This window comes from Micromys minutus, assembly GCF_963924665.1.
Source record: "Micromys minutus genome assembly, chromosome: 29".
NCBI lineage: Eukaryota > Metazoa > Chordata > Mammalia > Rodentia > Muridae > Micromys > Micromys minutus.
This window is the reverse complement of record NC_137964.1, coordinates 21311254-21337195: the sequence shown is the minus strand read 5'-3', so window position 1 is coordinate 21337195 and position 25942 is coordinate 21311254. Positions and strand designations below refer to the sequence as shown.

At 44.1% G+C, this 25942-nt stretch overlaps 1 protein-coding gene across 2 annotated transcripts in view; it reads left to right on the top strand.

Annotated features, from left to right (window-relative positions):
- GLT1D1 (glycosyltransferase 1 domain containing 1) overlaps window positions 1–25942 on the top strand; it is a gene marked incomplete at both ends in the record, with an annotated part of 67986 nt that overhangs the window by 2806 nt on the left and 39238 nt on the right. For both annotated transcript variants that reach the window (XM_080941313.1, XM_080941312.1), the window contains 3 exons: window positions 7604–7752; window positions 16628–16733; window positions 21601–21652. In XM_080941313.1, coding sequence (XP_080797439.1) covers window positions 7604–7752; window positions 16628–16733; window positions 21601–21652 — 307 coding nt within the window. The remainder of the gene's footprint in view (window positions 1–7603; window positions 7753–16627; window positions 16734–21600; window positions 21653–25942) is intronic.

Genomic DNA, 25942 nt, shown 5'->3' with positions numbered 1-25942 from the left:
TTAATATATATATTATCTATATTATGTTCAATATATATATAATCTATATTATGTTCAATATATATATATATATATATATATATATATATATATATATATATATATATATATGTGCCAGGCACAGTAGTATACATCTTTAATCACAGTATTTGGGGAAGAAGAGGCAGGTGGATCTCTGACTTCGAGGCCAACCTGGAATCCAGAATGACTTCCAGGACATCCAGGGTTACACAGAGGAACCCTATCTTGAAAAACAAACCAAGTACTTAGGTTAAAGTTTCTGTGAGGCTGAGTAAATAGAACTTAGTGATTCTGATTCCCTTCCTTGGCTTGTTGAGGACTGGTGCTCATTAATCAGGGGATCACAGTGTGAGCCAAGGCAGCTAATCTGCTGGAGTCAGGCCTGGGCATGAGGCTGGAAACAGGAGCAAGATTTTTGTTACAAAAAGCAAAGAATAGCCATAAAATGAAGGTAGTGGTAGCTGTAGGGTAGATGGCAGGTAAGAGGGACTGAATCTGTGTCTCATGCTTTTAAGCAGTGAGGGGGGCTGCTGGTAGGGTGGTTGTGGCTCAGAGTGCTTGTGGCTCAGCTTGATAGAGGGCTTGCTTAGCAGACATTGTGCTTAATGGGTACGGTGGTGCTTATCTGTGATCTCAGCATTTTGAATGTGGAAGCCTAAGGATCAGAAGCTTATGGTAATTCTCTACTAAAGAGTTCACTTGACACCCTGCCTACAAACAAACAAACAAATAAAATATGTGAGCAAGCAAACTGGGTGTGGAAGAAGATAGCTCTTTGTGAGTTCAAGACCAGCTTCATTTACTTAAGTGAGCTTCAGTCCAGCCAGGAGCTACATGAGAGAGAGAGAAAGAAAGAGAGAGGGAGGGAGGGAGGGAGGGAGGGAGGGAGGAAGGAAGGAACAAAGTAAGGAAGGAAGGAAGAAGGAAGGAAGGAAGAAAGAAGGAAGGAAAGAAAGAAAGAGAGAAAGAGAAAAGATGGAGAGATGATGTAGCGATTAGTACTACTTGCTTCTCTTTTCAGAGAGCTGAGGTCTAGTTCCTATCACATTAGGCAGCTCACAATCAGCTGTAACTCCAGCTCCAGGAGATCTGACAAGGATTTTAGTCTCCGTGGGTGCCCACCCACCTGTGCACATACAGGAACAGAGACATACACATAAAAATTAATAAAACCACAACTTTTTGTTTGTATTCTGAGACAGGGTTTCCCTATGTAGCCTTGGCTATCCCACAACTTGCTCTGTAGACCAGGCTGGCTCTACCTCCTGAGTGCTGGCATTAAAGGCATGAACAACCACGGCCTGGCATGGCTAAAGCAGGGCATGCCCCACTGTCACCACCACCGGGGTGCAGCTGAGTTTCCCCTCCCACTTCAAGGGAGCATAGTGTCTGTGACACTCCAGAGGGCGACACCCCGAAAGTGCTGCCAAGTGCTGCTGTGTAACCCTCAGCTCTCTGGAGAACACACACCGTCAGGGTCAAGTGTTTTAGGACAGAGAGTGTTGTACCAGAATTGTCGCAGGAAAACTGGACTTTGAGCAGTGGGTGGCAGCTGTTCTTACTTCATCCACAGAGGGACAGGGAATAAACATGTTTACAGCCAGCCGAGCCTGGAGAGAAGGTACCTCTGGGAAAGTGAGCAATCTGAAACCGCCTGGGGAAAAGTCTTTTGCTGCCCAAATCACTTTCCCCTTCCTCATCACCCCCCATCTCTGACACCTCCCTCCCAAGTTCTGCTGCGATTGGCAGACTTTAAGTGGGAAACCTTTTTGGAGAATTAATAAAGGGAGAATGTCAAGCTTTCTGGGTTTTGCTGTAGAGTAGTGGGTCTCGGCCTCCCCAGTGCTGTAACCCTTGTCAAATGTAGTGCTGATCTCCCAACCATAACAATGTTTTTCCGGTTGCTACTTTGTAACTAATTTTGCTACTGTAACGGGTGGTAATGTTAATGGAGATATCTGTGTTTTTCAGTGGTCTCAGGTGACCCCTGTGAAAGGGTTATTCAACTCCCAAAGGGGTCATGACTCACAGGTTCAGAACTGATGTTTTATAGTAACCAACTAGCTAACAAATTAGGCAACAGAGCTGAGCCTGGCAATGGTGGTGCACATCTTTAATCCCAGCAGGCGGATCTCCATGAGTTCGAGGTTAGCCTGGTCTATAGAGTTAGTTCTAAGACAGCCAAGGCTACACACACAATCCTGTCCTCCCCAAAACAAACCCTACTAAATTCGTTGTCACAAAATACCTGAGAGAGGCCAGAGAAAGAAAGCAGGATTTTATTTTGTATGAAGGTTTCAGATCTCTGAGTGGAGAGCTTGGCCCTCCTCCAAACCCATTCAGTTAGGAATCGATCTGTTGATTGATCCATCAGTATCACTGAGGCTTTCAGTAGTCAGTTGCCACCCAGAGACTATACGACACTGCAACATACACACAAAACTTCAGCACACAAACTTCTTGGGGGGACATCTCAGACCCAAACCATACCAAGGTCTCAGGACATTACGGGAAGTGCGGAGAAATGGACTTTTTCTTTCTGCATAAGTTGAACAGAAAAAAAGGAACACACGAGTACCCCTAGGTACAAGGGAGGGGAAGGTTTATTATAGATATGTGAGAGAACACAGCCAGAAGCAGACACATCTGGAGTAGTCCAAACTGGACATGACCAGACTGAGCCAGGCCATGTGGGGAGTGGGGAAAGGAAGGGAGAGGAGAGAGATGGGGGAACCAGGTGCAGCAGCCTAGAGGCTAAAGGAACAAAAGGGGTAGGTAACCAAAATGTCTGTATTGTGTAGGGTAGAGCCTCTGGGGGAAGGGCAGCCCAGCTGGGCTGCATAGTAGGGGCTGAGGTTGGGGGAGGGGGAGTAACGCTAGCCACTTCCTGTAACCCGCTGGGACGGAAGAATGGGAGAACTTGGCAGCTAGGTCAGCTTTGACATGCTAAATAGGCACTGTGGACCCGTGCCACGGGACCGAAGAACTGGTATGGTTGAGCCAGCCTCAACCCTGGGGAAATCTCAGAATTTAGATTGGTAGGTGTAAGGCCAGCTCTCTGCCAAACTGCTTATCTGGAACATGTAACCATGACACCCCACTGAGATGGCCACGACAATAGATCCCAGAGCATAAAAGCCTGGAGTACTCCATGTTAATGAGGTCTCTAGATAGGACCGGAGCATTTAGCCAATGAGCTTCTCTTCCTGAGCATTCCTTCTTGCAAAAAGTATTTAATCCCTGGTTCACGGAATAAGATGTATGCATTTATATCCAAAATCAAATAAGATAGTTTGGACAAGCAAGACCCAGAACCGTCTACTTGATTAAGGGCGGCGTGGGGGGAGGGGCGCGGGTTAAGGGAGACCTTAGACCTTGTAAAGAGATGCGTCTAAATCTCGCGGAGGTCTCCATACTCACTTGGAACCAAAAGGGATTCTTGCACCCACAACCCTACCTGTCCCAGGCTTAGCCATCCCCTTCCTGCCTGGTGTGTCGGGAAAGTGAAGTCTGAGTACACAGGAGGCTGGGAATCACAGCATCTGTCCCAGGCCCCACTGTTTCTCACCCGGACAAACACTGGCTGGGACCCCTATTATGTTCTGCCTCTTCTGAGCGACTTGCAGGCGGCTCTTGGGAACTCCAGCGGCGAGGAAGACACACAGCAGGAAAAGACACCTCAGCCATCTGTCCAGATTTTTGAAATTTAACATAAATAGCAGGTGTTGGGGGTCAGTTAACATTTAGACACTTAGCAAATGAGTATTAAAGGCTAGGTGGTGGGTCCTCATCCAGCCCAGCACCACCTGCTATACCTGAAGCCAGTAGCCAGGCAACCAGAGCTGTGTGTGTGTTCGAGCCAACCATGACCGTTTGGAAGAAGATTCTGGCACGTAAATGCACAAAGCATTACCCAGTTATAGCGTAAAAATCCTCTGGTGGAGAAGTGTGTGAAGATGACAGGCTGGGAAAGAGACTTGGCCCGAGTTACAGCATCCGAGAAGGCTTCCAACAGAAATGCCTCTTCATTTCCCATCCGAGACACAATCACCACATGACTCATTGCACCAGCGATGAGGCTCAGAGGCCAAGAGCACTTGTTGCTCTTGCCTAGAACCCAGGCTCAGTTCCCGGTACCCACCTGGTGGCTCACAACTGCTTGTCACTGTGGTTTCAGTGGGTCTAATGCCCTCTTCTGGACACTCTTGGTACTGTATGCACACGGTGTCCATGATTAAAAAACAATGAAAATAAATCTTAAATAACTGGGTTGTTGCTGGATCGAGACGGGTGAAATGATTTTTTATTCTTAAACCATGAATATGCAAATTTGTCTCCTTTTCCTGGAAATGATGAGAGCCAATTGTTAAAGACTCTCTCTCTCTCTCTCTCTCTCTGTGTGTGTGTGTGCGTGTGTGTGTTTTATCAGCTCTTTTGTTTTTCTTGTTTTAAAAAATTTATTTTATAGATATAGTGAAGCTGTCTTCATGCACACTAGAAGGGGGCATCAGATCCCATTACAGATGGTTGTGAGCCACCATGTGGTTGCTGGGATTTGAACTCAGGACCTCTGGAAGAGTCAGTACTCTTAACGGCTGAGCCATCTCTCCAGCCCTCTTCTGTTTTTCTGAGCCGGGTTTTTAGAGCACCTGAACTTGCTTTGTAGACCAGGCTGGTCTCCAACTCACCAAGATTCATCTGCCTCTGCCCCTTGATAAACGGGATCAAAGATATGGGCCACTATGCCTGTCTTAGCTCCTTTCTTTAAAAACCTTTTGCTAGAAAAGAAAAAATTAGAAAAACCCCATACTTCCTCAGGCATAAGAGGTCCTTAGTGAATGAATTTATTATTGAATTGAGTTATCCTGTGAGAGAGGGTAGGGGGACAAAGTAATTAGAAAGTGTTATAAGTCAGCCAGGCACCGGAGAAAGATTTCAGTCCACTGAGTATTAAGATTAAAGTTTTTCTTTTTTTTTTAGAATATTTATGAGACCATGCAAGGAATCTCCCAGTGTTGTTTAAAAGGCATTTAGTAGCCAAAGAGCAGCTTGTAATCGTGACCCTCCTTATCCACGGCAACGCCCCCTTTCCCTCTCTTCTGTAGGGATTCAGGAGAGGTCATGGATCTCTTGGGCGTTCATTCTTTGGTAGAGTTCAGATTTACTGCCATCTGCCAACAGCTTCTCATTTCCTAGAGCTTTCTGGAGATGGAACAGCAGTTACTCCCGTCTGCCCAGAACACACAGAATTCTGACTCTTGAATAATGTGAGTTTCAGGCTGAGGGGAAGCAATAACTGTGGTGTTGATAGGTTCTCTTGTATCTCCAGAGAGAGAGAGAGAGAGAGAGAGAGAGAGAGAGAGAGAGAGACAGAGAGAGACAGAGAGAGAGACAGAGAGAGAGACAGAGAGTCAGAGACACAGAGAGAGAGGAATGTTAAGTGTGGGGAGGGCAGGGCTATTGACCACCAATGACTGATCAAAGTTAACAGTGAGAACAGTACAGCTGAGTTATGCAATGTGAGCTGGGCATAGTGACAGGTTTGGTGGTATTCCAGTTACGTGAGAGGCAAGGGACAGAAGGATTGCAGGTTCAAGGTCTGCCTGGCCTACAGAGTGAACTCAAGGCCAGTCTGGTGACCTGGTGTGCCCTAGGAATGTAATTCAGTGATAAAATCTTGCTAAGCTTGTGTTAAGCCCTATCCTGAACAATAAGTAAAATAAGCAAGCACTTAGGTCAAAAACTACAAAAATAAAAAACATACTTCAGTGGTGTAAGTCATTTAAGTCCTCAGAGCCAAGTTTTGCTTTTATTGATTTATTTTAAAAAGAACTCTTTTTAAATTAAAAGTTTTACACATACATACACACACAGAGACAGAGAGAGAGAGAGAGAGAGAGAGAGAGAGAGAGAGAGAGAGAGAGAGAATGTGCAAAATTCCCACATTGACCAGAAGAGGGCAACAGATTCCCCTGGAGCTGGAGTTACATATGGTTGTAAGCCACAGACAGGTGCTGGAAATTGAACCCTGGGTCCTCTGCAAGAGCAGCTAATGTTCTAAACTCTGAGCCATTTCTCCAGCTCCAGGTTTTGCTTAATTTGCAAAGTGCCATTAGCATATGTAATATATGTCTTTACCTTATACAAAGAGATGTTAGCATGTTAGTGTGGGGGACGGGTCCCACCCTATGTCCCAGAGTAGACATGGTACTGAGTACTCACTCAGCCTGATGCCTTTTTGTTCACACAGCACATTGGCTACCAGATGACCCATGCTAGTTCAGTCTTACTTACAGTAACAAAATAACCTGAGGCTGGGTAACACCATACAGAACCTGAGGTTTATTGAGTTCCTACTTCTGGAGATAGGAGCACATACTTGGGGGACAGGCTCTACAACTTTTAAGATTACATTTGTTAATTTACAGATTTACAGTGGAGTAGGAAGCATGGAGCTGGGGGTGACCTCACATGCTGTATGCCATGCATACATGTGGAGATCAGAGAACAATTTGGGAGAGTTGGTTCTTTCCTTTCATCATGTGGGTCCCAATAGGATCAGATTCAGATTGTTAGAATCAAGTCAGGGTTAACACCAAGTGTCTTAGCACCATGGAGGCATCATACTTACCCTTGTATTCATTCATAAAGAAATGAATGAAAGGGGATGGAGAGATGGCTAAGTGGGTAAGAGCACTGTTGGCTGTTACAGAGGACGTGGGTTTGGTCCCCAATACCTACATGGCAGTTCACCATCATCTAGAACTCCAGTAATGGTGGATCTGACACCTCCTGACTTCTTTAGGTACCAGCATTGTATGTGGTACATAGACACACAAGAAGGGAGAACACTCACGTAGCATAAAATAATATAAATTTAACGGAAACATAAAAAGGAAATTGACAGATACTGTAAGATGTGCATCAGGCACCATCTAGAGCAAAGGGACAGTGGACAAAGGCAACAGTGGACTCAGCGCAGTGCAGGTGGAGCCCTGAGGGAGACAAATGCTACTGAATGTGGCGAGAAGCTTTTGTGTCTCAAAGCTGGGACCTTGATCCCACCCACAGTCCCGGGTCCTGCAGGCTGGAGTATGGAAGACTTAAAGTTGTCATCTTTAAGCTTCCATCTGTGTCTCAGTACACACTGCCTCCCAAAAGGGCAGCTCAGAAAACAGGTGTTACTAGTGGAACTTACTCAAAGCCTTGTCTTAGGGTTTTCCTGCTGTGAACAGACACCATGACCAAGGCAACGCCTAGAAGGACAACATTTAATTAGGGCTGGCTTACAGGTTCAGAGGTTCAGTTCATTATCATGGAGGTATGGCAGCTGGCAGGCACGATGCAGGAGGAGCTGACAGTTCTACATCTTCATCTGAAGACTGCTAGGACAAGACTGGCTTCTACATGCTTAGGAGGAGAGCCTCATTGCACACCCCTTTAGTGACACACTTCCTCCAACAAGGCCACCTCTCCTAATAGTGCCACTTTCTGGACCAAGCATAATCAACTTCTCTCTCTCTCTCTCTCTCTCTCTCTCTCTCTCTCTCTCTCTCTCTCTCTCTCTCTCTCTCTCATAAAGGGACCACCTAGAAGCTGCAGGCCACATGTGCATTCTGAGAGATGCCTTTGACTTTGAAAGCCCATCTGAAATTGCCAACCTGATTGTGGATGAGAACCTGGAAGCAGCGCTAGCTCTTCACCTCTACCGAGGAGGCAGACTTCTCCAAGGTACCCCTGTCACGCTTCCAAAGTCTCACAGGGGCACGGGGGGAGGGGGGAGTGCAGAAAAAAAAAAAGCCAGGTGCTCTGTTACTCAAAAACAAACTGAAGGATTATACCAGATCTCCATCTTTTTCTATTAAACCATTATCTAACTTTGGTAACCTTGCCAGTTCAGAACAGATAGATATTGGTGATGCCTTTACTCCACAAATACTTATTTAAGTGTCGTCCTGAGGCCAGGCCTGGTGTGGTACAGTGGTACATACATGCCTGTATTCACAGCACAGGGTCTCACAAAGCTGTGGAAGTCCTGGGTCAGAGCATTCGTGTCTCTCAGGTGGTCCACTGACTGCTGTGGCCAAGAGGCCTCTTTCCTCCCTACTGGTGTTCCTCCATGGGTTTTAGTTTTCTGTTGCTATGATAAAATGCTCTGACAAATGCAACCTTCAGAGAGAAAGGGTTGGTGTACAGTTCCAGGGTATAGTCTATCCTTGAGGGGAACTTGAAGAAGCCAGTCACATCACATCTGACCTCAGGGGAAATAAATGCATGCACGGTACATTTCCTACAAATGGCCCTTGCTACATTTACATGGTCTAGGACCCACTGCCTAGGGAATGGTAACACCTACAGTGGGCTGGGTCTTCCCACATCAATTAAACTAAAATGGTCTCCACACGAACATGTTCACAGGTCACCCTGACCTAGACAAACCCTTACTGAGACTCTTTCTGAGGTAATTCTAGGCTGTGTCAAGTTGACCATAAAAATGAAGTCACAGTTAGAGTAGCTGTAGATACAGTGGCCAGCTTCTCTTATAAAGAACATTCTAGTGTCATACATAAACTCAGTCTCCAAAGTCATCTAACATGCCAGGCATAAAGGCCTGTGCCTTTGGCTCTCAGCACCCTGGAAGTAAAGGCAGGAGGATTCCAATTTTAAGTCCAATTTAAACAAGTATAAAGTAAGCTTTAGGATAATTCAATGACATCTTTTCTTGGGGGTGGCGTTTTAAAGACAAAGTTTCTCTTTGTAGCTCTAGCTATCCTACTTACTCCGTAGGCCAGGCTGGCTCAAATTCTGACTGACTCTGCCTCCCGAGTTCTGGGATTGAAGGCCTGTGCCACCACCATCCAGCAGTGACACTTTATCTCAAAAAAAAGAAAAAAAAGAAAAAAGAAAATTAATAGTCTTCCAGTGACTCCATATTGTCTTTTCAACATGCAGGTGTCAGCAACTAAGTTCCAAGCTGATCGTCAACATAAGGAGTTTAATCATGATGTATACACATGATGTGTGTGTGTGTGTGTGTGTGTGTGTGCTCGCTCGCGTATTCTCTCTGCATGCCTATCTACCCACCTACCACATGAATCCTGAGAAATCAAACTCAGGCAGGCTCAGTGGCACATGCCTTTCCCTGCTGAGCCATCTCACCAGCCCTGTTTAAAAAGCAAAGGTTTACCAAGGGAGCAATCAGGCAACAGAGATTTTCTCAGTAGCATATGCAGATTGCAGGGAAGTGCACAGAGGCAGCATCAGTACACGTGTGCCCTGGCTACAGTGCCAAGAAGTCAGTAGCTAGTTCAAGGCTGGTGCAGTGGCTCAGCAGTCGGAGCAGTGGCTACTCTTCCAGAAAGACCTAAGATCAACTCCCAGCACTCAGATGGCGGCTCACGACCATCTACATCTATACCTGTAGTCTTTGGGATTAGGTCCCCTCTTCCAATGTACAGACGTGATTCAGACAAAAACATTCATGCCCATAATGACATAAATAAATCTTAAGAAAATAGACTGGTTCAATTCCTGTTTTTCTTCATAGTTCCTATCATACGGACCCTGAACTAACCCAAGGGATTTGTTCCTCCCTCCTGGGGATGTATGTAAAATATTTCTTTCTCCCTGTGTACATCATGAATTTTCCAAGTGTTTAATGACAGAATATTATAGTTGTCCTTCCTAAGACAGAATATAACCAGGGCACTGTGCAAGGTGCATTCTGGGAACTCTCTCATATGCTTTAATTAGTCTATAAAACATACAACTTGGGAGTTAACGTGGTGCAGGTTACAGTGCTTTAATGAAGTTAAAGAATATGCCCTAGGCTGGTGCCCAGTAAGGAAGCAAATGGCATCATGTGGCTAAGAACATTATCCAGTCTGCAAGGAAACCCATGGCTGGGTAGGGATGCAATTCAAATGCCCTGCCCCATATCATTGTTCTGTAGTTTGCATGTTTTTAAAATTAAGATCATGTAAGACTTATAGTTCGGTGATCTTTAACTTTTTAATTAAATCGATCTGTTTCCTAGGGAGTGTGTGCCACAGCATGCATGTGGGGGTCAGAGGATAACTTTATAGTGTCCTCTTCTTCTACCATGTTAGTTCCAAGAATTGAACTCAGGTCATCAAGTGACAAGCACCTTTGGTGGCAAGCACCTTTACCCGATAAGCCTTCTCACTGGCCCACAGTGCCATTTCTGTTGTGAGTTTTGTTTTTTTGTTTATCTTGGTTTTGGTTTGTCAAGACAGGGTTTCCCTGTGTAACCCTGGATGTCTTGGAACTCCCTCTGGAGACCAGGCTGGCCTCAAACTCAGGGATCCACCTACCTCTGCCTTCCAAGTACTAGAATTAAAGGTGTGCACCACCTCTGCCAGGCTTGAGTTTTTGAGACAAGGTCTCTTGTAGCCCAGGCTGGCCTTGAACTCAGGATGTAGGTAAGGTTGACCTTGACCTTCTGCTCCTCTTCTCAAATGCTGGGGTTACCTGAAGTACCACCACACTCAGGCTTTTTGGGGCACTTTCATTTTTCCAGTACAGGCTGCCCTTGAGGTCCTGACAATCTTCCTGCCTCAACTCGAAAGTGTAAGCTAACCAGTCCAGCTTCATCTATCTTATCTGAAATAAAGTAAAAAAATCTTTGCCAGGACTCCTATGCAATCAGGTTTGAGTGAAGGCATTTTTTTTTTCAACTTAACAATTTTACCTGTAAAGATATTTTGCCTGCATGTACACATAGATATTTACCACATGTATTCCAGGTGACCACAGAATCTATAAAAAGGCATTAGATCTCCTGGAAATGAAGTTTCAGACAGCTGTGAGCTGATATGTGGGGGCTGGTAATTGAACATAGGTCCTCTGCAAGAGCAGCCAGTGCCATTTACAACCGAGCCACTTCCAGCCCCATTACTAATTTTATGTGTGAGTGTTGTGCCTGCAGTTGCCAGAAGAGGGCGCCAGAGAGCCTGAAGCAGGAGCTACAGACAATTGAGTTCATATAGGTGCTAGGAACACTGGGTCCTCTAGAAGAATGGCTGATACTCCTAACAACTGACCCATCTCTCTAGCCCTAAATGATGACATCTTCTTTCCACATTTTTTCTCACATATGGTGTGTGATAATTTTTTTTTTTTTTTTTTTTTTTTTTTTTTTTTTTTTTTTTTTTTTGAGGCAGGATCTTACCATGGAACTTTGGCTAACCTGGAACTTACTTGCTGTCTGTTGGCCTGGGACACAGAGAATGCTGGAATTAAAGACTTGTGCCACCACATACTATGTGTGCAGAACTGAATTCAAAGATACTTTAAGGCTGAACAGGATGAGGCAGTCTGGGGGCAGAGGCAGGAGGATCTCTGAGTTTGAGGCCAGCCTGATCTATAAGACAAGACTGGCTATAGAAGTATAAAGCCTCAGAGGGTCTTTAGCTGCTGGGAGACCTGAGCGAGACAATGAGACTCGAATCGATGCAAAAGCAAGAGGTTTATTTTTCCGTCACGCTGGGACAGACCTACCTTCAGCAGTCTCTCAAGCAAGAGACTGGAGGTGATCCTGATTCTAATTTACAAGCACCTTTTAAACATTTTTTTTTAGAGGGCAGATACCTTAGTTAGGGTGAACAGACACCAAGATCAAGGCAAGTTTTATAAAGGACAACGTTTAGTTGGGGCTGGCTTACACGTTCAGAGGTTGAGTCCATTATTATCAAGGCAGGAACATGGCAGCATCCAGGCAGATATGGTGTAGGCTGAGCTGAGAGTTCTACATCTTCATCTGAAGGTTGCTAGTGGAAGACTGACTTCCAGGCAGCTAGAGTAAAGGTCTTAAGCCCAGGCCCACAGTGACACACCTACTCCAACAAAGCCACACCTAATAGTGCCACTCCCTGAGCCAAGCAAATACAAACCATCACAGCAGATTACAATCACAGCAAATATCCTGGGTGGGAACTTTTGTTCCCCAGAGTGCCCAGGTGGCCTTGGGCCAGCACATTTTATGGTTTTTCTGAGAAGTGTTCTGTCAGAGTGTCTCTGGGAAATTGTCCTAAGGTCAGGAGCATGAAACTATCCCTTGGAGCCTAACACAATTTTTCCGGGCACCATCTCGGTTGGGTCAGAGTTGCTTAATCTTTTCATTCCCCCCTTTTTCTTGTGTGAGCTCCAACCATGGAGCTCTTCTTGTAATAAGTCTCTGGCTAGCACATATTCTTCCTCTTCTGATCTTAGGGAATTCTTATTCTATCTTTTACAAAGGCAATCAACTTGTTAATAATGCAAGGACCAAAGGTTAGCGTGAACAGCAAAATAAAAATGGGACCCAATAAAGTGGAGATTAGGTTGTCATCCATGGGGAGGAATTAAACCAAGATTCAAACCAACTTTTTGATTCCTCTTTCTCTCTCCCTCCCATTTGGCTAGCCCTTCCCTAACCTTGGCCATGGAATCCTTAACTACCCCGGAATGGTCTATGTAAAATCAACATTCTTCACTGAGGGTAGCACACAATCCTCCCTGTTAGAGGAACAATAAATCTAACCCTCTTCCATTCTGTAGGACCACTTCTGACAGGGAGGTCAAAGACTCCTTGTAGGTTGGAGATCGGTATATTGATACTCTCAATGTCCAGATCTATGGTGGCCCTGAGGTTCTGGTATTGGTGACCTTGTAGCACCAAGGAAGAGGTACCAGTAGCCATTCCAGTCACTCCCAGCCCCAAGAGCAGTGACACTGTGAGCACCGTGAAGGGTTCCCTTCTTGTTCGACAGAGGGTACTATCCGATCTAGATTTGTAAGTCCCTGGTCCTCCACATTCAGGCATTCCCTCCCCCTGTGTTTCTAGAGTGGGGAAATCCAGGAGTCAAAGCCCACCACTAACTTACAGAGATCAAATACAAGGTCCGGTCACCAGATATAAAGTGGGTGTTCCTCTGTAGTGGATCAAACGACATCCCCACTGGATGAGAGTACTTGCTAATCACTTTGGTAGGGTTGTAGTGGGTGCTGAGGCTCAGTGCAGGTAGGAAGATACACCATAGCCATCTCATGGTTCCCCTGGCCTTGTAGAAGAGTGGGTGATCTTGAGCTTGAAGGGGTTGCTCAGTGTCTGCCTGCTATCCAGTTGGTGTCAGGTGCAGGTGCTGGTCTGACATGAGTTATGTGAACCCAGGCAGCTGCTCCATCCACTTTAACAGTGGTCAGGGTGGTCAACAACCTCAGGAACGGCCCTTTTCACTTTGCTCCCAAGTTTTCAGCACAATGCCTCTTAACATATACCCAATCTCCAACTTGGTACTCGTGTGGAATCTCTGGGTACCTGCATTATTCGGGGCACTAAGTTGAGGCTACAATTCCTGGTGGCTGATCTGGGTCACAACTCTGTGTCTGGGAAGATAGCTCAGTGGATAAGTCTGTAAAAGCTATAGTCACAGTAGCTTTACGCTCCTCGCTGCTGGGGTCATACAGTGTATATTGGTGGAATGCCTCCATGAGATGCTCTAGAAAGGCACCAGGTGACTCATCTCATCCCTATATAACCTCACATACCGTAGTCAAATCTATGGACTGTCGGGCAGGTTGCCTTGAAACCTGACAACAGAACCTGGTGGTAGACCTTAAGGTGTTTCTTACCTTTGGCTGTATTAAAGTCCCAGTCTGGTTGGGTTAAAGGGAGTCTTGCATCAGTAACTGCTGGATTTTTCTAGGAACTCTCCCCACTTGTATCCGAAGTCTCATTGAGGATCCTTTCTCATTGAGGTGGGCTGATGAGTAAACAGGACAGTTTCAAAAAGATTAATCAAACCCTTGGGATTATCCAAGAAAGGAGGATGCTGAGACTTCCAGTTGTATAGGTCAGCAGATGAGAATGGCCAATATTGCATAGCCTGATTGCCCTTATCATCTCGAGGCCCATATTGCCCTCAGCAGGAGAGCCACTGTGGTATCAGGGGAGGTGGCTCTCCAACTTTGGGTCCCATGGCAGACCAGGAAGTTGGGGGTTTCTTCCCATTCCTTCCTCCAGTAAAAGCGAGGTATAACAGCCCCGGTCCCAAATGGGCCGAGGATCCCAGGGACCAGTGCTGGTGGGGCCGTGGAGGCAAGGTTATGGGGATATGTAGGAGGGGGAAGGGTCTTGGAGCAACAGGTTCTATGTTGAAGGGTCTTGGAGGATCAACTTCTTCCCATGTCTGGATCCCTCTTGTGTTTCCTATTTCCTGATGGCCAGACCTGTGACATGGATTTTTTCCATGGTGGGGTGGGGAGGGGGAGGGTCCTCTAGTAGATTCTCCCAAGATATTATATATGGTACCTGGCCAGGGTGACCATGGGGTCCCTGTCTAAAAATCCTCCCTTCAACTGTCCTGATGACAGGTAAGTAGAAGGTCCCTGGGGGAGTGGGAACACCTTACACCAAAGGCAGGCCACTCTGAGAAACATAGGGTAACCAATTTGCACCCCCCTTTTCTTTCTCTACAACAGACTGGTTCTCTTCTCTTTCCCTAACTTCTTTTCAATGTGTCACTAAGATATTTAGCGGAGTAGACTTAGTCTGTCCCATGACCAAAAATATCATCAGTCTAAGAACACAGAATGAGATAACCAACAAACACAGAAACTGAACCTTCTAATTTCAGGAGGTGAATTAGAGAGTGACTTGGATAGATTGGCCACCTGCTAAACCTGCAGGCTCAGAAAGGAGGAGAGTCCTTTTGATTCCCTCCAAGGAATCTGAAGCATCCTCCAGACCTCCCATGGTCATGATGATGTGGCATGGCTGCCTACCTGCTGTTAATTGACCGTCCTGTTTAGTAGCTCTCTTGGCTATCTCCCTTGCTCTTGAGCCAAAGTGAAAGTAAAAGAACAGAGAAGTACTCACTCATTCTCCACAATTCAGGCACTCAGAGTTGAGCTTGAGCCTAGTCCTCTGATCCCGGACAAGCCCCCAAATGAAAAGCCCCAGAGGGTCTTTAAATCCTGAGTGAGACTTGGATCTATGCAAATACAAGAGGTTTATTTTTTTTTCAGCATACCAGAATCAGCTTTCAGTAGTCTCCCAAGCAAGAGACCAGAGGCGATCCCTATTCTAACTTTTATACATATTTATTTTTTCTAAAAGGGCAGATTAAAGTAACAGCAATCATCCTGGGAGATACCTTTGGTCCCCAGAGGGCCCAGGTAACCTTTGGCCAATACATTATATATATATATATATATATATATATATATATATATATATATATATATTTTTTTTTTTTTTTTTTTTTTTTTTTTTTTTTTTTTTGAGAAGTGAGTTGTTTCTGGGAAATTATCCTGGGGCCAGGAGCATGAAACTCTCCCTTGAAGCCTAATGTCCTTTCCTGGAGCCATCTCAGGGTTGGGTCAGAGTTGCTTAATCTTATCAGAAGCTAATGATCATGAGGGAGGGACCAATGTCTAGCAATCTGAACTACATAGTACTGCCCCCTGCAGGTTAGAGGGTGATAAACAGGACACTCCCCTTTCACCAGCCTACTCTGTTTCATTTGATGAGCTCTTTAACCACATCTCAGGACTGGTAAGTTTGACTCTAATAGATGGTGGTGAACAATTTTTATATATATGGTGGTGGCGATGCTGGGGAGAGATTTTTGTGGAAGTCAGAAGACAACTTGCAAGGAAATAATTCTCTCCTTCCACTGTGTGTGTCCCAGAGATGGGACTTAGATAATTATGCTTGGTGGCAATTTCCTTTATTTGCTAAGCCATCTCAATGATCCTCCATACAGGTTTTTAATAATGATACTTGCTCTTCCCCAAAATGAAACGAATATAAAACACATCACATCTAGGGCCTGAGGCTGTAACTCCATTGGCAGAGTGCTTGCCTAGCACAAGCAAAGCCTTGCCTTCAATTTCCAGAGAGATATAAACTGGTTGAGGCAGTGTTTGGGGAAAATCTTAGCCCCCTTATTTATCCTACATGAAAGCCTGAAAATTAAGAGTTCAAGATTACCCTCAGCATAATAACAAACTCAAGACCACCCAGCCTCATAAACAAGGTTGGGCCAATGAAATGACCTACTGGGTGAAGGCAATTTCTCTACAAGCCTGGCCACTTAAATTCCCTGAACACATAATCGTGGAAAAAGAGAACTGAATCCACAAAGTTGTCCTACAATCTCCACACCAGCACTGTGGTAAATGCATCCTACCCTTTTATAACACACACATACCCCTCATACACATACACCTCTCTTTTTCTTCCTTTGCTCTGTCTCTCTGCCTCTTCCCTCTTCTTTCCTCCTTTCTCTTTGTTTCTCTCTCCTCTTTCCCCTTCCCTAAATCTTTTTTCTCCTTCCCTTCCCTCTGTCCCTCTCCCTACCTTCCTCCCCCCTCACAAACACATCACATCTAAAAGTTGTGGTGCACACCTATAATATCAGTTCTGAGTATGTTGAGGCAGGAGAATTGAGAGTCAGGGGATAGCCTGGGCTACAGAGCTCTTTCAAAACAAGCCCCACAGCCCTGTCTTATGGGAACATGTACTTTTGCTTCATGGATGAGGACCAGTCATCAGGGGACGTCTCCCGATGCCTAGTCTGTTCCACTTGTCATCATTTTGCAGGTCATGGCATTCCTTTCGGGGTCATCTTTGGTGGAACTGATTTAAATGAAGATGCCAATCACAAAGAAAAAAAGGAAGTCATGGGGAAAGTTCTGGAGGAAGCCAGGTAAGGCCATGGCTCTCCCAGTGGGAAGGCTTTCTTCTTACCAGGAAACCAATTCACCCCAATCAATAATAAGGCCCTTGCCAGGCACTGTGGTGCATGCCTTTATTCCAGAACTTGGGAGACAGATAGGAGGATATCTGAGACTTGAGGCTAGCCTGATCTACATACAAAGTTCCTGAATAGCCAGGGATACATAGAAAGACCCTGTCTCAAAACAATAACAATAACAGCAACAAGAACCCCACAAAACAAAGCTGGTCCTTGCATAGTTTTGTTTTGCTACAAATTCTCATCATAACTAAACAGGGATAAAAATGCACCTGGCTTACTTTATTATCACAGGAACATTCTGGAAGGATTTATGTAGTAAGAAGAAAATCCTATCATGTGTTTTTGGTGTGTGTGTGTGTGTGTGTGTGTGTGTGTGTGTGTGTGTAAACAGGGTCTTTTGTAACCTAAGTAGTCTTGACATCTGTGGATAGCCGAGGATGACCCTGAACTCTGCTCCTGCCTCCACCTTCTGAGTACTGGGACTATAAAAATGTTCCACAGTGCAGGGCTGAGTAGATAATTTAAGAGCAAAGCAGGCCTAAGTTAGGTTTCCCAGCCCAAGGACCATCCTTGTAACTGTTCTTCAGTATGGCTATTCACTATTCAGTATGGCTCCTGTCTGTGTTCCTTTGTGAGTTCTGTACACCATGTGAGAGATGGTCACCAGTTAGGATTCTGTACCCTGGCTTAGTCTTCTGTTTATACATTACTCCCAGCCATCCAGGACCAGAGAGCCTCCAAGAGCATGGCTCTGTTGGCTGCAGTTGGTGCTTCTCTATGCTGATACATCCATTAGTCCTGTGAGGATAGTGTGGGAATCCCTGCTCCAAACACTAGCTGTGGCCAGCTCCTCTTGAGCTGCATGGGCACTTTCTGAGTGTGGTACACACACGCATGCAGATGTACTAATATGTGTGCGCGCACTCATACACACACACACACACACACACACACACACACACACAGGCACAACGCAGGAAAAACATTCGTATAATAAAATCAAAATGATTAAATATTTAAAAAGCAAATATAGCAATGAAAAGCTCACTGATTTTGCAGAGGACCAAAGTTCCCTTCCCTGTATCCGAATCAAAGTGGCTCCTGTAACTGAAATACACTTCCCGCTCTAGAGGACAAGCCCCCTCTTCTGGCCTCCATAAGTACTGTACCACACACATGTTGCAAACACACACACACACACACACACACACACACACACAAATCATTTTTTAAAAAGGTGGCGTATTAGTACAAATTTCTTACTAGTGTTTGCACATCCTGAAAACATAATTGTCCTTCCATTTACATGGCTCATTCTACACTGTCCTATGAAAGAAACGTAGTTCTGTTTACTGAAAACATATTGAACAAACCCATCTTACAGTATTATCATTAGGATTGTTTATTGCATTATTATTAAAGCAAATATTGATTTTTTATTGGGGGGAGTATTGATTGAGGCCAGTAGGCAAGATAGACACATGAGTCATGAATTTCTTGTCTGACACCATAAGGCTCATGTTTCTATAAATGAGGTTATTGAGTTCGTCTGGCTTTATAATATACATTTAATTTTTAATCAAACACTTTTAAATTAGCATATTTTTTTCTATTTAGGGGGCTGTGTGAATTTTTTTTCAGGATTTTAAACTTTTATCCTGTATAATATAGTATCAAATCTTAATTTTGGATTAGACTTTTAGCTTCTAAGAATTATGACCTAACAGTTGCTTAGTAATTATAAGTATCAAAATTAAATAAAGTATATTTGAAAATTTGGATCATTTTGAAAAATACTACTTATCAGATGTTATATTTATTTTTCAGGTTTTTTCCTTTCTTTGTTATTGGATATATTTTATTTATATTTCAAATGTTATCCCCTTTCCCAGTTTACCTTCCATAAACCCCCTATCCCATCCTCCCTCCCCCTGCTTCTATGAGGGTGCTCCCCCACCCACCCCACCCCCTCCTCCTTTCCTGCCCTTATTATTCATTTTAAACACACTTTCTCTTTATTTATATCTCGTGTGTCTGGGTGTTCTCCTGCATGTGTGTCTGTGCACCGTGTATGGGCAATGTTCTTGGAGGCAAGAAGAGGGCATTATATCAAATGGAGCTGGAGTTACTGACAGTTTTGAGCTATCATGTGGGTACTGGGGATTGAACCCAGGTCCTCTGGAAGAGCAGCCAATGCTCTAAATTGCTATCTCTCCAGCTTAGCCACCATCTTCGTCTTGGATGGGGCAACCCTTTCCCCACACTTAACCCCTTCACTGACTGTGTTGTCTGAAGTGCCTGGGTGCATTTGAGTCTGATCCCCATCTCTCCTTTACTTTTGCTCTCTATCTTCTCCTCATTTCCAATGCAGTCTTACTCTTTGCACTTTGGAGAGGTGTGTATTGCAAGTCTCAGCTCTGTATTCCCTACCTTGAATGGTTGTTACTCGATGCCATGTGTCTTTGACTTGTTTTAGTTAAGGTTATTATTGCTGTGATGAAACACCATGACCAAAAGTAAGTCAGGGAGGAAAGAGTTTGGCTTATGCTTCCACATTACAGTTCATCATCAAAAGAAGTCAGACAGGAACTCTTAGAGGGTAGGAGCTTTGAAGAAGAAGCTGATGCAGAGGCAGGCTATGGAGGGATGCTGCTTACTGACTTGCTCCCCATGACTTGCTCAGCCTGCTTTCTTACGGAACCGAGGATCACCAGCCCAGGGATGACACCACCCACAGAGAGCTAGACCCTCCCCCATCAGTCACTAATTAAGAAAATGCCCTACAGGCCTGTTTACATCTGGATCTCTTGGAGACATTTTCTCAACTGAGACTCCTTCCTCTACAATGATTCTAGCTTGTGTCAAGTTGACATGAAATGAGCCAGAACAGTATTCATCAGTCACCCTTCTCATTGCTGTGACGCAATACTTGACAAAAGTGACTTAAGGAAGAAAGGACCCAGGTGTGGTGGTACATACCTTTTATCCTAGTACCCTGCAGGCATCTCTTAAGTTCAAGGCCAGCTTGGTCTACATAGTGAGTTTCAGGCCAGCCAGGACTACATGGAGAAACCTGGTCTTAAAATAACAACATCAACAACAAAGGATGCATTTTTGGCTTGAAATTTGAGGGCACAGTCTATCACGATGAGGCAGCTGCTTATGTAGCATTCCCAAGTCAGGGAGCAGAGAGATGGATGCTGATGTTCCCCTATTATTCAGCCCACAGTTCCAGTCCTTAGCGTGGCGCTGCTTTCCCAACTTCATTCTTTTAATCTAGAAACTCCCTCCTGGATATGTCTTTGAAATGTCCAGAGATTTGCCTCTTAGATGATTCTGGCTCCTTTCAAGATGATGGCTGGAATCAACCATAAAATTTTACAGAGATCAAAATGGAGATCAAGTTCTGTAATTGTTACAGAATTACACGTATGTAATTGTCTCTGTGTGTGTGTGTGTGTGTGTGTGTGTTTGTGTGTCTGTGTATGGCTATTGTCAGGTGCCGTGATTGTTGAATTGTGGGTTTTGCTTATTCCATTTCTCAATGGTTCGATTGAAAAAAGGAATATTACTATGCAATTTATGTGGAAGCAATGTTGTATGCCATTCTGTTAAAATGTACCTATTTCTTCTCGTGCCAAAGGCAATTAAAAAATACCTTTATTAATTCAGCAGGCCTGTGTGAGCATGTGTGGAGGTCAGAGAGCAACCTAAGGGAGCTGGTTCTGTCCTTCCACCTTGTGAATACCAGGAGATCAAACTCAGGTGGTGGTGCTTGGCAGAACACCTCTTCCTGCTGAGCCATCTTTGCTGGACAGACAACACGATCTTAAATAGAGCATCTCTCCCTCCCCCCCCCCCATTTTCTTGGCACTGGCGCCCCTTAGGACTTGCTTCTATTTTTCTTTTAATTTACACCATGTATATGTATGTGTGTGTGCCACATGCATTTAACATGTAGAAACTTTCATTATCATGCAGGCACCCAGGGCACATATGTGTACAATAACATGCACACATTCTTTCGTCAAGCTCCTGCATCATGTGCCTCTGCTCTGGAGTGCTCACTGTATTAGGGATAAACTATGTCACCTACTCAATTTTGTTTTCTGGCCTTTTATTCCTTAAAAATGTAAATGCAGCTGGGTGGTGGCGGCAGCGGCGGTGGCAGTAGCGTTGGCACATGCCTTCAATCCCAGTGCTTGGGAGGCAGAGGCAGAGGCAGAGGCAGGTGATCTAAGTTCGAGGCTAGCCTGGTCTATAGAGTAAGGTCCAGGACAGCCAAGAGAACACAGAGAAACTCTGACTCAACAAATAAAAACCAAACAAATAAAGAACCCCCCCCAAAGAACAAACAAACAAAAAACCCAATAAATATATTTAACGTGAATGTCACATGCATACAAGGGTCAAAGAAGGTGTGAGATCTCCCAGAGTTAAAGTTACAGGTACTTGTGAGCTGCCTCATGTGGGTGCTGGGGATTGAATCCCGGTCCTCTGGAAGAACAGTCAGTGTTCTTTAAATATTGAGCCATCACCCCAGCCTGGCCTTTGGGTTTTAATCTCTACTTCCCCTGCATGACTCAAAAGAACAAGAGAAATAAAGAGGGTTTGAGCATCATTGAGTTTTTTTCCCATGTACAACTTTTTCTGGTGTGGGTGAACATAAGGCCTAATGGGCAGTGACTGGGAGTCATGGCAACAAATAGAACTTAGGGCTGTGTCCTCCCCACCTCTCATGGGCTGCTAGGAAAAGCTGTGCCTCAGTTGTGTTAATTGCATTCCAAACTGATTGGCTGTTCTCTCTATCGATTAGGTTTGCTGTGGCTTTCACCGAGGCCATGAAGGACACCGCACAGATGCAGTGGGTATGTATTCCTCTGTTGTCATTTCAGTGGGGCTTGGGGACAGGAAAGAAGTCAGTCAGATATGTTGGTATGGCACAGTTGTGTACAGCATTTCCCCAGCATGGGCATCTGAAAATGTTCAGTGATGTTTAAAAAGATATTTTTTTTTAAATAAAATAAATTTTTTGAGAATTTCATACAATGTATAAAAAAGTTTTTAAAATTAAGAACAACTGTGTATGGGTACTTTTGCCTGCACGTGTATCTGTAGACTACCACATGCTTGTCAGGTGCCTGAACTTCCTGGGGCTAGAGTGAGAGACAGCTGTGAGCCGCCGTGCTGGTGCTGAGAATCAGACCCAGGCCTCCTGTAAGAACTGTCTGTGTTCTTAGCCTGTGAGTCCTCCTTCCAGCCTTGTACAATGCTTTTCTGTTTTTAGTGTTTCGAGACAGGTTTTCTCTGAGTAACAAGCTCTGGCTGTCCTGAGCGCTGGGATTAAAGGTGTGTACCACCATGTCCGCCTCAGCCCCATACAATGTATACTGACCACATTCATCCCTCCCAACTCCTTTCTTTCCAGCTCTACCTTGGTGCCCTACCCACACAACTCTGTATTTTCCTTTTGCTTTTTAAGCCCCTTGAATCCACTTGGCTGGACATGTGGGAACTACCCTAAAGTGAGTCAACATGCAGGGGTTCACATGCAAAAAGAAGACTGAACCTTTCCCAGCAGCTTGCAGTTTTCCAATAGCTCCTTGGCTAGGGGTGGGGCTTTGGGTCTTCTTCCCACTCCATGCTGAGATCTTTTTCTCCATGGTTTATTTTTTTATTTGAAGTGCATTGTGTTCTGCCTGCATGTATGTCTGAGGGTGTCAGTTCCATTGAACCTGGAGTTACAGATGGTTACGAGCTGCTGTATGGGTGCTAGGAACTGAACTGGGTCCTCTGGGAAAACAGTGAGTGCTGCTCTTTTGTCTCTCTGTGCAACTTTGAGATGTTCTATGTCAGAAGGTGACATTTGTACAGGTGAAAAGCATTTCTGTACTTCTGAAGTTGAAGTGCCATGGCTATCTCTAGGTGACTCTGGAACGAAATGTGAATAGCACATTGACCAGGTCACATATTTAAAGCAATTAATTTGCTACGCATAGGTGTTTTGCCTGTGCATATGTCTGTGCACCATATGTCTTTTTAATGTCTTTTTCTTCTTATAACTTTGCCCCCCATCCTCCTATACCCCCCGGCACTGGATGCACAGTATGTACACACACACCAAACAAATACATACCCATGGTCCACGGTATGTGTATACACACACATCCCAAAACAAATAAATACATGGCCCACAGCATGTGCATACCCACCCCAAAGGAATAAATATACATGGCTCCTAGTATGTGCATCCCACCCAAACAAATAAATACATATGGTAAAAAAAACAAAAACAAAAACAATGAAGTTGTTTGAATAGCACTCGAAACAACTCACTGAGTATTAGCAACGGACTCCAACTCTGAAGTAAAACGCTTCAGTGACACTACTACCCTTAGTCAGCCACATTGGCTCTCAGACAGTCCTCTTCCAGAGACAGTCGCCAGGCATTCAAAACAAACAAACTACAGACACCGAGGGATGGAGAGGCGGGTCATCAGTAAAAGCTCTTCCAGAAAACTCACTTTGGTTCCCAGTAGTCACATGGCAGCTCACCAACCATCTTGAAGTCTAGTTTCAGGGGACTCAGTGCCGTCTTATGACATCTGCAGGCTGCAGGTGTGCACGGGGTATGCATACATATGTACAAGCAAAACATAAAATGCACATAAAATAAATAAATCTAAAATGACTAGGTTACATCTAGATTTAGGACATCTGACGCCCTCTTCTGGCCTCCATGGGTACCTGCACTCAGGTGCACTTACACAACCACCCACACATGTACATATAATTAATGGTATTTTTTTTTAACATAGTAAACATTAAGGAAGAAAAACATGACTCGTGAAGTAGCTAAGATGGCTTGGTCCCCCCCAGATGAGGATATAGGGGATACTGACGTAAGCCTAATAAAAGATGAGAATAACTTGTTTTCATAGTTTAAAGGCTGAGGGGTAGTTATTAAATTTGAAATTGAAGCAGTTTTTAATACACATTTTTCTACAGAGTTGTGGGCAGATTTTTTCCAATAAAGTTCAGCCCAATGCCTTTATTTGATTTGATTTCTTTTCAAATACAAATATGTATAAATAATATAAAGGTGTCTAACTTGGTTGTATTTATGGGATTCTTTTAGGTAGATTTTTGAGGAGAGACTTTGATTCATGGACCGTGAACGGCAATGATGTGTTTTGAGCAACAGAGTCTTAATCTTGCTGGAGGGAATGCCAGCTTTCATTTTTAATTTTATGTGCTTTGTTTTGGAAGCAGGCTTGACTCAGGATGTAGTTTGGTTAATCTTACCTAAGTATTCCAAAGTGTGACCAGATATCAGTAATCCTAGTTTAGAAAGATAAGACTGCAGGTGCTTCTACTTTTCTTGGGCTTTCTTTCCTCCTCTTCCTCCTCCTCCTTTGTCTTTTGTTTGAGGCAGGGTCTCACTGTGTAGCCCTGGCTGACCTGAAACTCACTATGTAAACCAGGTTGAACTTGAATCCAAAGAGGTAGGCCTGTCTCTGCTCCTGGAGTACTGAGATTAAAGTTTTAAAGTCACCACCATGCACACTTTGTGACCTCAAAGGAGAGAACATGGAAGCTACAGACATGGCTCTGTGGTTAAGAGCACGAGCTGCTCTTGCAGGGCATCTGAGTTCACTTCCCATCATCCATATGGCAGCTTATAATCACCTATACCTCTAGTCCCAGGAGATCCTATGCCCTCTACTGGCCTCTGTGGGTACTGTATGCACATTCTCCCTGTCTCCCTCCCCACCCCTTCCCAACAGAGACATTTTTAAAAAGGAAAGAATATGTGCATATGTAGATATCATGTATGTCAATGTGCTTTTAAGCAAAGAATCCAGTTCAAAACTTAAAACTGCATTTTCTCCACCTTCATTTAGAAAAGTAATTAGGTTGGGTGTGGTGACATGCTAATCCCAGAGCAGCCTGGGTACTATTCTCATTAGAAATATACTTAATAATACAAGTAGAAAAAGTCAAGATGCCCCTTTCAGTTCCCTTTTCTTTGCAAAATTAATTAAGCTGGCAACTGAACTCTGTCATGGGAAGAAATGGCCGTACCTGGAGACTTGTGAATTTCTCTATTCATTCATCTCTTGTGGCTATTTCTCTGGGATCTAATGAAAACCTAAAAGGCTGAGAAGCTGTTTTTTTTTTTTTTTGTGATATTTTAAGAGGAGGGGGGAGTATTAAGACTCTATTTTAATGCTTGTAAAAATTATATTTAATTTGACTAATTATTTGATGGGAAAAGCCAGTATCCTGTAGGGTAGATACTCTAAAATAAGCACAGCTTTGTAAGAGACCCATTTTATAGAATAATACTAAAAACAGGGTGGGAAGAGGGAATTGGCTCAGCTGTAGAGCACCTGCCTAGAATCAACCAGGGAGGGTCTAGGGCTTAGCTTGGAGGTGGTACAGTCCTTAGATGAAGGGTCAGGACATGGCTCTATAGTATAGCAGTTGTCTCTGACCCGGGAACATCTCAAGATAAGGGCAAAGACAAAAGAAAAGGAAGATTAGACCACAGTTACAAAAAGTCCTTTCACTCTCCAATTAATATAAAAGGCTAATCTTCTGATTTTAAACTTTCTGCAAGTGGAAACTACATTAAGAGTTCTTGTAATAGATGCAGAGTCTAAGGCTCAATTCGGCAGCAAAAATAATGACTTTGATTTGAAATTACAAAAATGACTTCCAATTGTAGCTTTCTTAAAAGAACTTATATAATGGTTACAAATTGCTTAGAGGAAATCACCACCCCTACACTGGAGGCTCACACATTGTATCAATGCAGATTACACATACATTGTATCAATGCAGATTACACATACATTGTATCAATGCAGATTACACACAGATTGGCACTTCCAAACGAGGTCCCTTACCCTCCTGTTCTTTTTCATATAAATCTCGTTACCAAGCAAGGAGAAAAAATAACACAGTAAAACAAGGTGGGGCTTCACTTTGAAAACATACATGGCTGTGAGTGGAAGGCATTTATAACTGGGATGGCTGAATTTCAATAGATCACAGGTTCCTTAGCATGTTGGAAACCCCCAGTCCTATCCTTCAGCCCCCCACAAAATCTTGGTGGTTGCCTCTGTAATGCAAGTACTCAGAAGAGGAGAATC